At 49.1% G+C, this 13,231-nt stretch overlaps 1 protein-coding gene across 4 annotated transcripts in view; it reads left to right on the plus strand.

The window, feature by feature from the left end:
• The window catches only part of THAP4 (THAP domain containing 4), a 31,880-nt gene extending 27,290 nt beyond the window's left edge, over nucleotides 1-4,590 (plus strand). The window contains exons 6-7 of one of the 4 annotated variants that reach the window (XR_010390570.1): nucleotides 226-342; nucleotides 841-1,173. Coding sequence is in view for 3 of the 4 variants with exons in the window: in XM_026110661.2 (XP_025966446.1) it covers nucleotides 841-960 (120 nt within the window). In the remaining variant the exon portion in view is untranslated. The other 3 variants (XM_064517164.1, XM_026110662.2, XM_026110661.2) reach the window with 3 other exon arrangements.
• The last annotated feature ends 8,641 nt before the right edge of the window (nucleotides 4,591-13,231 follow it).

Here is a 13,231-nt window from a genome sequence, read left to right on the forward strand (position 1 = left end):
GCTTGTCATATATATTAGGACCTTGGCTTTGCTTTATGTGAATCCCTCTTACTTAGGAAGAGAGAAACTGTTACGTTAAATGTGAGAACAGTTGTAGTGGTGCTGCTTGCATAATGTCTGCTCTCCCTTTCCAGGTAGGCCATTAAAACCGAGGGTGCAGACACGCAGATAATCTTTTCCTGGCTTTGAATAATCTGTCATTAGCCACAATCCTCTGTTTCACAGCATGCATTAATAGGGTGAATCCCAACTGGAAAGAGCATTTCCTGCCAAAACCATGATGACAGCAACTTTTCAGTGGGCAGGAGATACTTTGAAAGCACAAAAAAAAATTGGTGCATGGTAGGTCTCTTGTTGTTTTGTTTCCTTTTGAATGACAGTTGTTTGCTCATTTTCCACCCTCTATGAATGCATGTAGTCTGCTCTGCTTAAGGGCAAATATGCTGCGTACTTGCATTGCTCCGTGTACAATGTTCTTGCGAGTGGGACCTAAATGTGCAGCAACAGCAGACATTTTGGAAGCGGAGGCCTTCTCTGAGGAGAGAAAACTACTTGTAGCTTACTCCTATGGCTCTAGTGACTATATTCTTTCAGCCAGGTTACACTGACAACAGATGAATACTGTAAGCATAGTGAAGGAAAGATGTAAAACATAGGTAAAGAATTAAGCTTGTGGATGCTTGCTGTGCTGAAGAAGAAAAGAGTGGCATCTCCTGGCTGAGGAATTGAAAGCAAAGTGTATTTGAGGGAGCCTCCTGATGGCTTAATTTATCTTTAAGTGCCAGACATACCAAACTAAAAGGCTGTTTGCTGGATTTTTTTTTTTTTTAATCCCCTTAGATTACCAGAAAATTCAGGCTCAATTCTGATGGGAAACTAGAACAAACTGTCTCCATGGCAACCACTACGCAGCCCATGACTCAACACCTTCACATTACCTACAAAAAGGTGACACCCTAGAGCCAAGAGGGCCGGGTTTCCCTGTCGAGGGTCGGGGCCTGCCCGTTGTGCACTGCGAACAGAAGCAGCTCAGGAACGCGAGACAGCGCGGGCGGGAGCTCGGCGCCCTGTGCTCACACCCAACATGGAGCTGCCCATGCTGTTGAGAATGTCACTCAGATGTTTCTGTAATGGTATATTAAAAAAAAATAAAATAAAAAGCTTTTATTTTTATGGCTGTGTCCTTGAACATGATTCCTGAGTGGTCTGTGAATTCCTCTGTTCTGGCAGTGATTACAGAGGGTTTTTTTCAAGCCTGTTTCTTAATAAGCTTTTGGGGTTGCAAATTCGACCTTCCGGCCCCTTGCGTATAATCTGAATAATGCCACAAAAGCTGCAGGAACAGGAGTGGATCTGTGTCACAGCAATTGATGATGAGAACTCCAGGTCTTGCCTAATGAAACTCAGGCTAAATATTAGGAGAGAGTACCTCATGTTTTGGCACAGAGAGAGCTGCTGTGGGACGTGATCCTAAAGCTGTCCTTCAGTTGACTTTAAGGGCCTTACGGTCAGGCCTGACAAGAATCCTATCCTAGCATCGGATGGGGGAGTCCTGGAGGTAAGGGCTGCACCTTATCAAGCTTAAATGCAGAATATCACAAAAGTATGGGTGAAGACCATGAGACAGTGAGCAGCAAGAGAAGCTTTAAATAGCAGAGATTGATTTCTGCATTTCTTTTTTTCTGACTTGGATTCATGATTCAACATTTGGTGAAATACATCATCACGTTTTTCTGCACTGAGGGAGACAAAAGATTTAGCACTGTTTACTGGTCTATGGGCAGAGCTGTTTTCCAGAGCTAAAGGTCTCAAATATATTTGCAAGGAAATTGAAAATGCCCTTCCCAACTTGCTCTTAAGGGTGGGGGTTCCCGTTACTCCTCTTTCTTGTGAGATGATGGGGGAAGATTCAAGCTGGATTAGCTGGTGAGTGCTACGAGAGGTCTGGGTGCCGGCCACCGGAGCCAGGCTGCGGGTCTGCGGGTTCTCGGGAGCCAGGTGTCAACAGCCACAGGAGGCTGGGGTCTGCAATTTGGCCTTCAGCTATAAAAGATACTTGAAATGCCAGGCTTTCAAACATGTCCTTACAGCTTATTTGAATCACATAATGGAAATAGCCTGATGAAAATCAGTATTTATTTATGTTTTAGAATATTGATGTTTCTTTAATAAGTTTACTGATGAAGAAATGTGATGGGTGAATTTTGTCTTTTGAGACAGCACTGAGTTTAGGCCCCATACTTTTTACGTTAGAATGATTTAAGATGGGAGCTAAATTGTGTGCTTAATTTTGCAGCCTAAGTATTTTAATAAACACTTATTATTGCAAATGTCTTTTGCTTTTGTAAATGTGTTCCTTAATGAACAAGCAAGGCAGTTCGATAGCATTCAGAGTCAAGAGGCTGAAGACTGTCTCACAACTAAATGCCACCTGTGGTGAAGAGATTGTTCCAGCTCTATTTCTTCATCAGTTAGAATAACCATAGTCTGTAATGAATGTCCTGCCTCTAGAAAAGGCTCTGGAAGTTTAAATTTCTGACCAACTTTCTGATGACAAACACTGTATGGAAATTGTGCCTGAGGATGCAACATGTCTAATTTGCACTTGTAGCTTGCTTAGTAAGTGATCCAAAACTCGCTTCTGCCAAAGGGTGCACGTTTGTGGGATTTAACATGTTCAGGGTTTCAGAAATGTTTTTTCAAGCAGCACCCAATGCTTCACTGAACTCTGCAGCAGTGTCTTTTATGTGTTTGCAGGGAGTGTAAAATAATTAGGATTGGCAATTTAAGCGTATTTTAACAAGTTCAAAGAGATGTCTGTGACTGCAGCTCAACACGAAAGGGGAAGGAAGAGGGAAAAGTGGCTGCTTAGAAAAGGGCAATAACTTGTATCCAAATCTTTCTTTTCAAGTAGCAGAACGTCCAAAGAGATGAGTATTAGAGGAGCTAAGGTTAAAGATGTGAAAATACTACGTATATTTTCTTACTAAGGGAAATAGGAATCATCATGACAACCTGTCGAAAAAGACTTGATATTTAAGAATGTTTTTATACTGGGTTAATTTAGTTCACTCCTCATTCTTAAATTAGTCAATACCCAGCAAATGAACATTAACCAAGATTTAAATTTTAGCCACTTCATTTCTGCTAAATTATGTCTTTGATTTTGGTTGGTGAATCTAGGATTGCCTGGCAAATTTCAGTCATTTATGGTTACATGCTAACACACAGCCGTAACTCTGTTGCCAAGTACAATATTCAAGGCTATTTTGCATTATGCACAGTTCATTTATCCAGATATGTAAGATGCTAGCTCCTCTCTACCTAGCTGTCAGTTAATACCAAAGCATTATTTCCAGGAAGAGTTAGAGGAGTCGAACAATTCAACAGCCACTAGGTTATATTCCAAAACTCCTGTATATGAAGATGAGAATTATAAAGATAGCACAGAAAAGTCTCATGTCTTTGGAGACAGGCAAAAGGCTTGGAGGAAGCAGAACTCTGAAAATAATATCTGATTTGTAAATAAGTGATTTTGAATGTTAATGCTCTAGGTGTTTTAACTTTAGGCACATCTATTAAATTAATTTGCAAGCCACCAAAAATGACCTCAAAGCATTTATGTATAAATAGAATAGAATAAAAATAGAATAGAAACCACCATTCCTTTGGGTTTTGAAGAATGATCACTCATATACTAACAATGAATGATATTGAAAAAAATTCTATTAAAAAGGCATAAGAGTGTCACTAAATTTTCGTTTTGGGTTGGGGGCTTTTTAAAGCAGCACAGATGATGTGTATTGCCTAATGAAGTCAGAGGGGGTCAGAGATGACCTCTGGAAATAAGCCCATCTTAATAAAGTAGACTATATAAACCACTTCATAATGTTGTTGCTTCTAAGAGAAGACAGACATAAATACTTTTTTTTTGCCAGAGATTGCAGCTGTTATATTTTCTTCTATTACTTTATGTTTGGGTAGTCTTGTTGCAGACTGCATGTTATAAATATGAGCATCAGTATTTCAAATAAATACTTTGTAAGATATGAAAATGCATGTTTTCATTTCTGGAGTAATTTAATATTTAAATTGAGACTGCTGCTTTCTAGATAACTTACACACAACTGAATATAGCATAAATATATCTCTTGGGTCATTTCTTCAAAGCTTTCCTTGGCCATTCTGTTCAACTTATTTGTTTGTCCGCAGGATTTGGTGTAAACCAGCTTACTCCTGATTGCCTAGGGAATGGTTCAATTGAAGTATCTACTGTCACATAGCAAGAGCATAGATTAACAACCAAATCACAACATTTGTCTGCAGTTGTGCATCTGTGCAGGGGAGCAAAAGAGCATGACTTCAGCCTCTGGTCCCATATGGCTTGATCTGACTTAAGATATGGTTCCCCCACAGCCTGCAGCAGAGCATGGACCTCAAACTTGGATCTGCTGCTGCTGGAACAGTAAAGTGGAACCACAGCCTTCCTCTCCCCCCTGCCCCCCAAGGGTTCCTGTACTCCAAAAGCTCTACAAGTGTGCAAACTGCGTATTTTAGCATGCTACTAATAAATACATTTACAGCAAATCATTCTATGAGCATTTAAAGCTTGGTTTCTTAATGTCTACAGACAAATAAATACCACAGTCGGATACTTACTCTCACTCTCCAAGGGTAAGAGTGTGTTGTCCATTCTTTCTGCTATGTTCATGGGAACATCTGTTTGGAGAAATAAATTCCTTTATTCTCACTCATTTTCAGAGAAGCACGGCAGTCAAAGCAAAGGGAAGGGAGAGGGGAAGAAGCCTGGGAGCTGAGGAGGTCTCCCCTTCGACTGGGCCTCCGCTCTAGAGCTAGGATGGAGGGGGCACAAGGCAAGCCAGCTGGCACTGCAGATATGAAGCTCTTGTCTTGGAGCACCTCCACAGCAAAGAGCAGCTAGGCTCACCGCTCTAGCTCACACAGAGGAAATTTGGCTGGACCCTCAATCCCTGCAGTCTCCCCTATTATTTATTCCTATTTCTACCCATCTTCCTGGTAGCTGCACTCCATCTCCTAAGCCTGTATGTGGGAACTGCTGGCAAAATTCAAGTCAGATGAGGTGGTGAGGAGGGCAGGGTGGCCTGTGGGAGGGTTTTCTCTGGGTATCGCCTCCAGGGAGCCAGGATCAGGCTGTCCGTGCTGTGTGTGTTTCCGTGGGTGCCTGTGGAGGTGCTGCCCTCCTGCCCATGCTTAGCCAGCCGCAGCAGGCTGTGGCCGTGTGGTGCCTGCATGTGTGTCTGCGCAGCCTGGCACTGAGCCTCGCTGCGGGCCGTCCTCTGGCAGCCCAAGGACCGGGGGTGGGCTCCTGGGCCTGCAGCCCCCGGGGTTTAGCTCCCTCCCACTATCCGCTTCTCTCATCACTCCTTTTTATGCTCAGCTTTAACTCCAGTATGAGCAAGGGAACCCACAGGAGCCAGGTCTGGCTCTAGTGCTCAGTCCTCAAGGCAGGAGCTATCCTGATAGGCCACCTCTGTCCCTGTCCTGTGCCCCCGTGCTGGGGAGGTATTGCACTCTGTTCTGGCCTGTGGGCAAGAGAAAGGTGACCTGGCATTGCCAAGCTTGGCTGACGTGGGACATCGACCCCTGTGCTCCCTCTTGGGGCTGCCCTGTCCCCTCCTGCTGGGAGCTGCCCGCCTGCCCTGGGGCTGCACATGGACGTCCCGCTCCACCTCCCTCCCGGAGGTAACTGCAGCAGTTTTAATTTTCTCTAGACCTGCTGCACTTTCCAAAAACCAGGAGCAGAAAATGCCCAAGATTGGAAGCTGCTGGTGGGGGGGCGGGGGGGAGGACAGCAGAGGCATTGCTGAGGAAGGGGGAAGGATGCAGCTGTCACTGGGCAGCAGCAGCCACTTGGGCTCCCTGTGCCATTGCCCTTGCTGGGCTAGCAAGGCTTTCCTTGTGCAGGGCAAAGGCTTACGAGTGCCCGGGTGAGATCAAATAACTTGCTGTGTCAGGGGTAAGGAGTCTCCTGAGGGAAGAAGCAAGGGCTGGGAGCTCAGGTAGAGCCCATTTCTGCTTGCTTGCTTGCCTCTGCATCGTCCCCCCCCCCCCCCCCCCCCCCCCCCCGCAAGGCAGGACAAGTGTGTTGCGTGCATCAGAGCCAGGAATCCTTCCTGGGCATTGTGGCCATGTTTCATAAAAACAAATAAAAAGGCCCACCTAGAAATGCTCCAGGCCAAAATGTTGCCTGGAGCCTCCCTGGCCATCTATGTCCAGCCAGGGCTGACAGCAAGGGAAAGTGCCAGGGGCAGCCTGCTTGGGGGGAGCATGGGGGAAAGAAAGCTTGTCAAGGTTTTCAGGCAATTTGAAAGTAAATGTGCTCTTACTGTTCTTTTGACAGTGGGCTGGATAAGCACAGAGGAGAGCAAATTTTTTCTGCCCACTTGCGTCACGGGGCAGAAGTGACTTCATCAGTACAACCAGGAGCCATGGGCCTGCCACTAGCCTAACAGTCACTGAGGTAGAAGTGACTTCACAAAAAAACGCCAGCAGCCATGGGTCTGCCAGTGGCCCATGAGGCCCTGAGGCAGAAGGGACCTCAGAAGTACAGCCAGCAGCCATGAGAGTGCCACTGGCTTATGAGGGACTGAGGCAGAACTGACTTCAAAGAGACAGCCAGGAGCCATGGGCGTGTCAGATGCCGATCAGGCATGGAGGCTGAAGGGACCTCACAAGCACAGCCAGCAGCCATGGCCCTGCCACTTGTGTATCAGGAACTGAGGCATAAGTTCCATCACAAGAAGACCAGCAGCCATGGTCCGGCCACTGGCCAACGAGGCACGGAGGCAGAAGTGACCTCACCAGCACAGCCAGCACCCATAGGCCTACTACCGGCCCTTCAGGCACAGAGGCAGAAGTGACCTCACCAGCACAGCCAGCAGCCATGGTCCTGTCACTGGCTTATCAGGAACTGCAGCAGAAGTGACCTCACAAGCACATCAGCAGCCATGGGCCTGCCAACGGCCAGTGAGGCACTCAGGCAGAAACATGATCAGCACAGCCAGTAGCCATGGGCCTACCAGTGGCCTATCAGGCACTGAGGGAGAAGGGACTTCACAAACACAGCCAAAAGCCATGGCACTGCCACTCACCTATGAGGCACTGAGGCATAAGTGACCTCACAAGCACAGCCAGGAGCCATGGGCGTGTCAGGGGCCGATGGGGCACAGAGGCGGAAGGGACCTCACACAAGCACAGCCAGTTCCCATAGGGCTGTGAATGGCCTATGAGGCAGGGAGGCAGAAGTGACCTCACCAGCTCAGCCAGCACCCATGGGCCTGCCACTGGCATATGAGGCATGCCGGCAGAAGTGACCTCACCAGTACAACCAGCAGCTGTGGGCCTACCACTGGCCTATCAGGCACTGAGGCAAAAGTGATCTAACAACAGGGGCCTACCACTGGCCTATCAGGCACTGAGGCAAAAGTGACCTAACAACGACAAAGAGAAGCTGTGCCCTAGCACTCCCCTATCAGGCACAGAGGCACAAGTGACCTCACAAGCACAAAGAGCAGCCATGTGACCAGCGCTGGCCTATCAGGACCTCAGGCAAAAGGGACCTCACAACCACAGCAGCTCTGTGTGTAGGACTGGCCTACAGAGGAAAAAGTGACATCACAACCACAAACATCAGCCATGCTCCTTGCACTGACTGATCAGGCACTGAGGCACAAGTGAGCTCACAAGCATAGACAGCAAAAAATCGGCCTAGTGCTGGCCTATCAGATACTTGAGGCACAAGTGACCTCACAACCACTAACAGCACCACATGACTAGAACTGGCCTGTCAGGCCCTGACGTACAAGTGACCTCACAACCATAAACAGAGCCATATGACCCGCACTGCCCTATCAGGCACTGCAGCACAAGTGACGTCACAACCACAAACACCAGCAATGGGCCTACCACTGGCCTATCAGGCACTGAGGCAAAGTGACCGCTCAACCACCAATAGCACCATGTTACCAGCACTGGCCTGTCAGGCAATGAGGCACAAGTGACCTCACAACCAGAAACAGCAGCCATGTGACCAGCCTTGGCCTACCAGGAACTGGAGCACAAGTGACCTCACAATGACAAACAGCATCCATGGGCCTAGCACTGGTGTATCAGGCAGTGAGGCACAACTGAACTCACAACCACAAAGAGCAGACATGGGCCTAGAGCTGGCCTGTGAGGCATTGAGGCACAAGGGACCTCACAACCACAAACAGCAACCAGGTGACCAGCACTGGCCTATCAGGCACTGTGGCACAAGTGACCCCATGACCATAAATAGCAGCTAAATGACCAGCCCTGGCCTATCAGGTGAGGCCCAAGTGACCTCACAATCACAAACACAAGCCATGGGCCTAGTACTGGCCTATCAGGCACTGAGGACAACTGACCACATGACCACAAAGAGCAACCATGTGACCAGCCTTAGCCTATCAGACACTGAGGCAGTAGTGACCTCACGACCACAAAAATCCCCCGTGCACCTAGTGCTGGCCTATCAGGCAATGAGGCAGAAGTGCCCTCACAAACACAGCAGCCATATGACCAGCCTTGGTGTATGAGGCCTTGAGGCACAGGTGACCTCACACAGACAAACAGAGCCATATGAGCTACGGTGGCCTATCAGGCACTGATGTACTAGTAACCTCACAACCACAAAGAGCAGCCATGGTCCTTGCACTGGCCTATCTGACACTGAGGCTGAGGTGACCTCACAACCAAAAACAGCAGCCACGTGACCAGTGCTGCCCTATCAGCCTCTGAGGCACAAGTGACCTCACAACCACAAATGCCCGCCAAGGCCCTTGCACTGGCCTATCAGGCAATGAGGAACAAGCGACCTCACAACCAGAAACAGCAACCACACTACCAGCACCGTCCTATCAGCACAAATGGCCACTCAAGCACAAATAACACCACATGACCAGCTGGGAAAAAAGGATGTTCTTCCTGTCTCATCACCCAAAACTGCTCTCTGACCTGATCCTGCTGCTCTGCATGTCAGCGAGGGGCCCCAGCGTGGCCCTGCTGCCTCCTGCCCTCACTGCTTGCCGTGGAGCAGTGCCAAAGGGCAGTGGTGGGAAGTGAGGGTTTCACTGCAGCAGCAGGGAGACCTCCTTGTGATGCGGCACATCCCACTGTGACCTCAGCTCGTGTCATCTGAGGGCTCGGTAGGTCACTGCCATGGAGATGGCAGAGCCAGAGAAAGAGCAGAGAGATTTCCCTTTGGCCCCCTTATGTTCCAATTTCTGGGGTCTTCCCATCACAGAAGGAGGTCAGGTTGGTCAGGCACAACTTGCCCTTGATGACTTCATGCTGGCTGTTCGCAGCCCCTTCATGTGGCTGGAACTAGCTTTCAGGAAGATTTGCTTCCCAGAGACTGAGGCAATGCTGACCAGCCTGTCATTCCCAGATTGTCTTTCCTGTCCTTCTTGAAGATGGATATAATGTTTGGGGGAGGGCTGGGGGCCAGGCAGTGGGGGAGTGGAGATGGCTGAGGGCACTGCCAAGGCTGAAGGGCCCTGACAGAACTGAGGTCTTTGTCCTCTTGGCTACAGCTGTTGTCTCTGCCAAGGCCTACAAGGAGACACAAGGGCCTCATTACCCCCTTGCCCACCCCGCTGGGGGACGCTGAAAGGTGTCCTATTGTTGTCCTGCACTCAGCATTGCACACCCCCACCTGCACACTGACACCAATGCATGAGGGAAAAGAGCTCCCTTCCCAGGGGCTCGCTGTCTGTGCTTGGCTTTTTTGCTTGATAAAACACATGAAGAGTTTCCACAGCACCAGAACCACCTGCACATTTCCTTTGCCTACCTGGAATCAGGGATTACAATTTTCTGCTCTAATTAGCCCCTGGTAAGTCTTTGTTGCTAATGGCCATCAGTAGGACCCAGTAATGCTCTATGAATCTTTGGGGTTTGCTTCCGACTTTGACTTCTTGAACATGCTGTTCAGTCTCCTCTCAGGAGCTGGGGTTCATGGACTCAGCACCAAATCCACCATGGGGCTCATTAAAATGCAAAAAGCTCTGATGAACCAAGTTTCTCCCTGAAGTTTTCGTCAACTCTTGTATGGCTAATTGGAGAGGTTTCTGGCATATAGCTGAAAGATGGAGACTGCAGTAATATACAAGTAGTTCTAAAGGGGTTCTTTTTCTATGATTCTTATTAGTCGGCTTTCAGAAGAAGTGAAGGCAACATTCTCCAAATGATATTGATCCAGACAGTCTCCTAATCAAGTCAGGACATGTAGGAAAAGCAGTGTCCCAGAGGTCAGACACTGGGTGGACAGTCTTCCTCCCCATCTACCCAAACCTGCCCTTTCTCTCATCAGTCACCTGGGACTTGCATCACTCCTGTTAAAAGCTAACCTTACTCCACTGAAGTCTGCAACTGCATTACAGCTCATATGCCCAATTCCCGCCTGCTATCCTGAGACAACTAGCTGCAAATAGACACAGAAAGTATCTCTTAATTGCAAAGAAGAAATAAAGCATGATATAGTTTCATAAAAAGAATTACACTTCTGAACTGTATGCTAAGTCCAAGCTGCCTCCAATGAGGTCCACTTTCCACAAGGGACAGCCTTACTAGAAATCTTTCTGAGAGACAGGAAAGGCTAGATATAAAGAGAATTAAGGAGTTGGCTAAAGGGAGAGGCTAGTGAAAGATGGAGCAAACTTTAAACTCCCTGGAGTACAAATCAGCAGCTCGGGATGGGAATGAACAAAGAGTAAGGGGAGGAGGAGTCACAATGTTGCAATGCCCAGATAGTGTGCTGTAAAGGTACTGTTAGACCTTGTCAATTTAATCAGGACATGTGGAAATAGGAGAGAGAGACCTAGAGCTCCTGCGGGTCCTGGGCTGTGCCAGAGGCTGTGCTGCTCTTGGGGATCTTGGACCAGGCTGTGTTTCTCTACAAAAGTCTGGAAAAGCTTTGATGCAAGCCCCTGGATAAGAGGGATTTTCCTGGGCACTCAGAGCGACCCATGCAGGACCCAGGGATGTTGAGGGAAACCCATCCCACCCACACCAAACCCACTAGCTCTTCCCAGAGACCCTCCTTGACCCTTGGGCTGGGAGCAGGACGGGGCATAGCCATGTTGCAGACTTGCCTCCATCAGGCTTTCAGCTCCACAGTGTGTCACAGCTTCAGGCGAGCTCTCTCAAGCAACACTTCCCATGCCCTGCTGCGTAGAGAAGACTCTGGGTAGACACACAGGGGACAAGGAGGAGAAAAGGCAGAGATGCCAGGGTGCAGAGCTGGGCTCACAGAGTCATAGATGGGGTGCCAAAGGCTGAAGAAGCAAACCAACTCCTTCTGCAGTGACTTGGAAAGCCACATCTCTGACAGCATTCAAGGGAGATGGAGGCTCCCATCTGCAAGATTTGCCCCAGGACTGTGCAGAGAGACTGTGCAGAGACTAGGAAGAGCAGGAAGGTTGCTTGTAGGGACACATTCAAGCTTCAGCAGCTGCAGAGCTAGGAACTGGTCCTCTCACAGACTTCTTAATGAATCAAAATGCAGGTTCTGAGACATTGCACCGGAGCCTGGACAGCAGCACTGCAGTATGTGGGCATGTTCTGAGAAGCCCAGAGTCATCAAATGTGGGACATTCAGGATGCCAGGGCTATACAGACTCTGGGAAGAGCCAGGGTGCCAGGGGGAATCCAGGGTGCCAGGGCTGCACAGGTCCCCAAGAGAGCCAGGGTGCCAGTGAGGGGGAGGGCAGGGGGCTGAGGAGCACCCCCAGGGGAGAAGCACAGCCCCCAGGTGACAGAGAAAAGGCCAAGGACCAAATGAGGCCCAGGGATGAGAAATGGCTTTCCCCAGGCTCAGCCAGAAGGAAAGTTGGGCAGAATTCATGGGAAATGGGAAAACTTCCCCAGATTTGCTACCTGGCCTGCCCCATGGCTTTGGAGCCTGGCGGGGACCACGGTCCTGGATAAGGGCCTCCGGACAATGTGTCTTAAGGGCATATTTGCTCTTTTCTGGCGTATCACCTCTGTCTTAAGCACCACAGACTGAGAAGCCTCGCTGAGGACTTTTAAAAACAAAGAACCTGCTTTGGTGCCTAAAGGAGGAAGGCTACATCCTGTCCCATACTGTCCTACATCCTGTAGCGACTTCTCCAGTTACTTGCCCCATTTCAGACATTTCACTGCCTTTGACACCATTTGGAGACATTCCTGAAGGATTTATCAGCGAGTTTTGGAAAATAACTGCAGTGAAGGGAGGTGATGGCTTTCCAGGTCGTGAGGGGAAATCTCTCTGCTCTCTCCCTGTCTCTGCCATCTCCATGGCAGTGACCTGCTGAGCCCCCAGATGACAAGAGCTGAGGTCACAGTGAGATGTGCTGCATCACAGGGAGGTCTCCCTGGTGTCGTTTGTGGGGGGCCCTCACTTACCTCCCCACTCACACCCTCCCCACAGCTGCTGTTCAAAGCAGCTCCATGGCAAGGAGAGGGGACAGGAGGCAGTGGGGCCCCTGGCGAACAAGCAGAGGAGCAGGGGCACATCGGAGAGGAGTTTTGAGTGACAAGACAGGAAGAGCACCCTTCCTCCTCAGCTGGAGAGGTGTGCTGAGCACAAGGGGGCAAGCGGGATGGAGGACTGCTGGACCCATAACATCAGCCCAGACCACAGTTCCTTGTTCCCACATGTCATGCCTTGCCCTAGCCATTTTTGCTCCATGCCTCTTGCTTTGCCCCAAGACCGGTGACCCTGGAAGCAGCCTGAAGGGTGTTTCCAGAACAGCTCTGTAAGTGTGAGCTGTTTGGCTTTTCAAGGGCCTTGGAAGTTGATGAACGGCCAGCCCTCTCACTTGCTGTTATTTCCATACTCCTAGGTCAGGGTGAAGAGTTGCTGAATTCTGGCTCTGCCGGTTTCACCAGCTGAGATGCCCTGGCCTGAGTCCTTTGCCATGTCTCAAACTGTCAGGGCATAAAATATGAGAATGCTTGTTGTCCGTGACATGTAGAGGATTTGCTGGGTTTGTTCAGCGCTGGGGAAGGAACTAGACTTCTGAGCTGTGGGAACACCTCTCACTGTGACTGGGACATGAAGCCCTGCTGTCCTCAGCTCCATGATTGCTGCTCCCATGCAATGCTCCTGGTAGAAAATGTTGCCAAGAAATACTTGCAGGCCTTTTTCCAAATCCTATGTTTTAGGGGCTGTGTGTAGAGACTA

The sequence above is a fragment of the Dromaius novaehollandiae genome, chromosome 9 (genome assembly GCF_036370855.1).
Source record: "Dromaius novaehollandiae isolate bDroNov1 chromosome 9, bDroNov1.hap1, whole genome shotgun sequence".
Lineage (NCBI taxonomy): Eukaryota > Metazoa > Chordata > Aves > Casuariiformes > Dromaiidae > Dromaius > Dromaius novaehollandiae.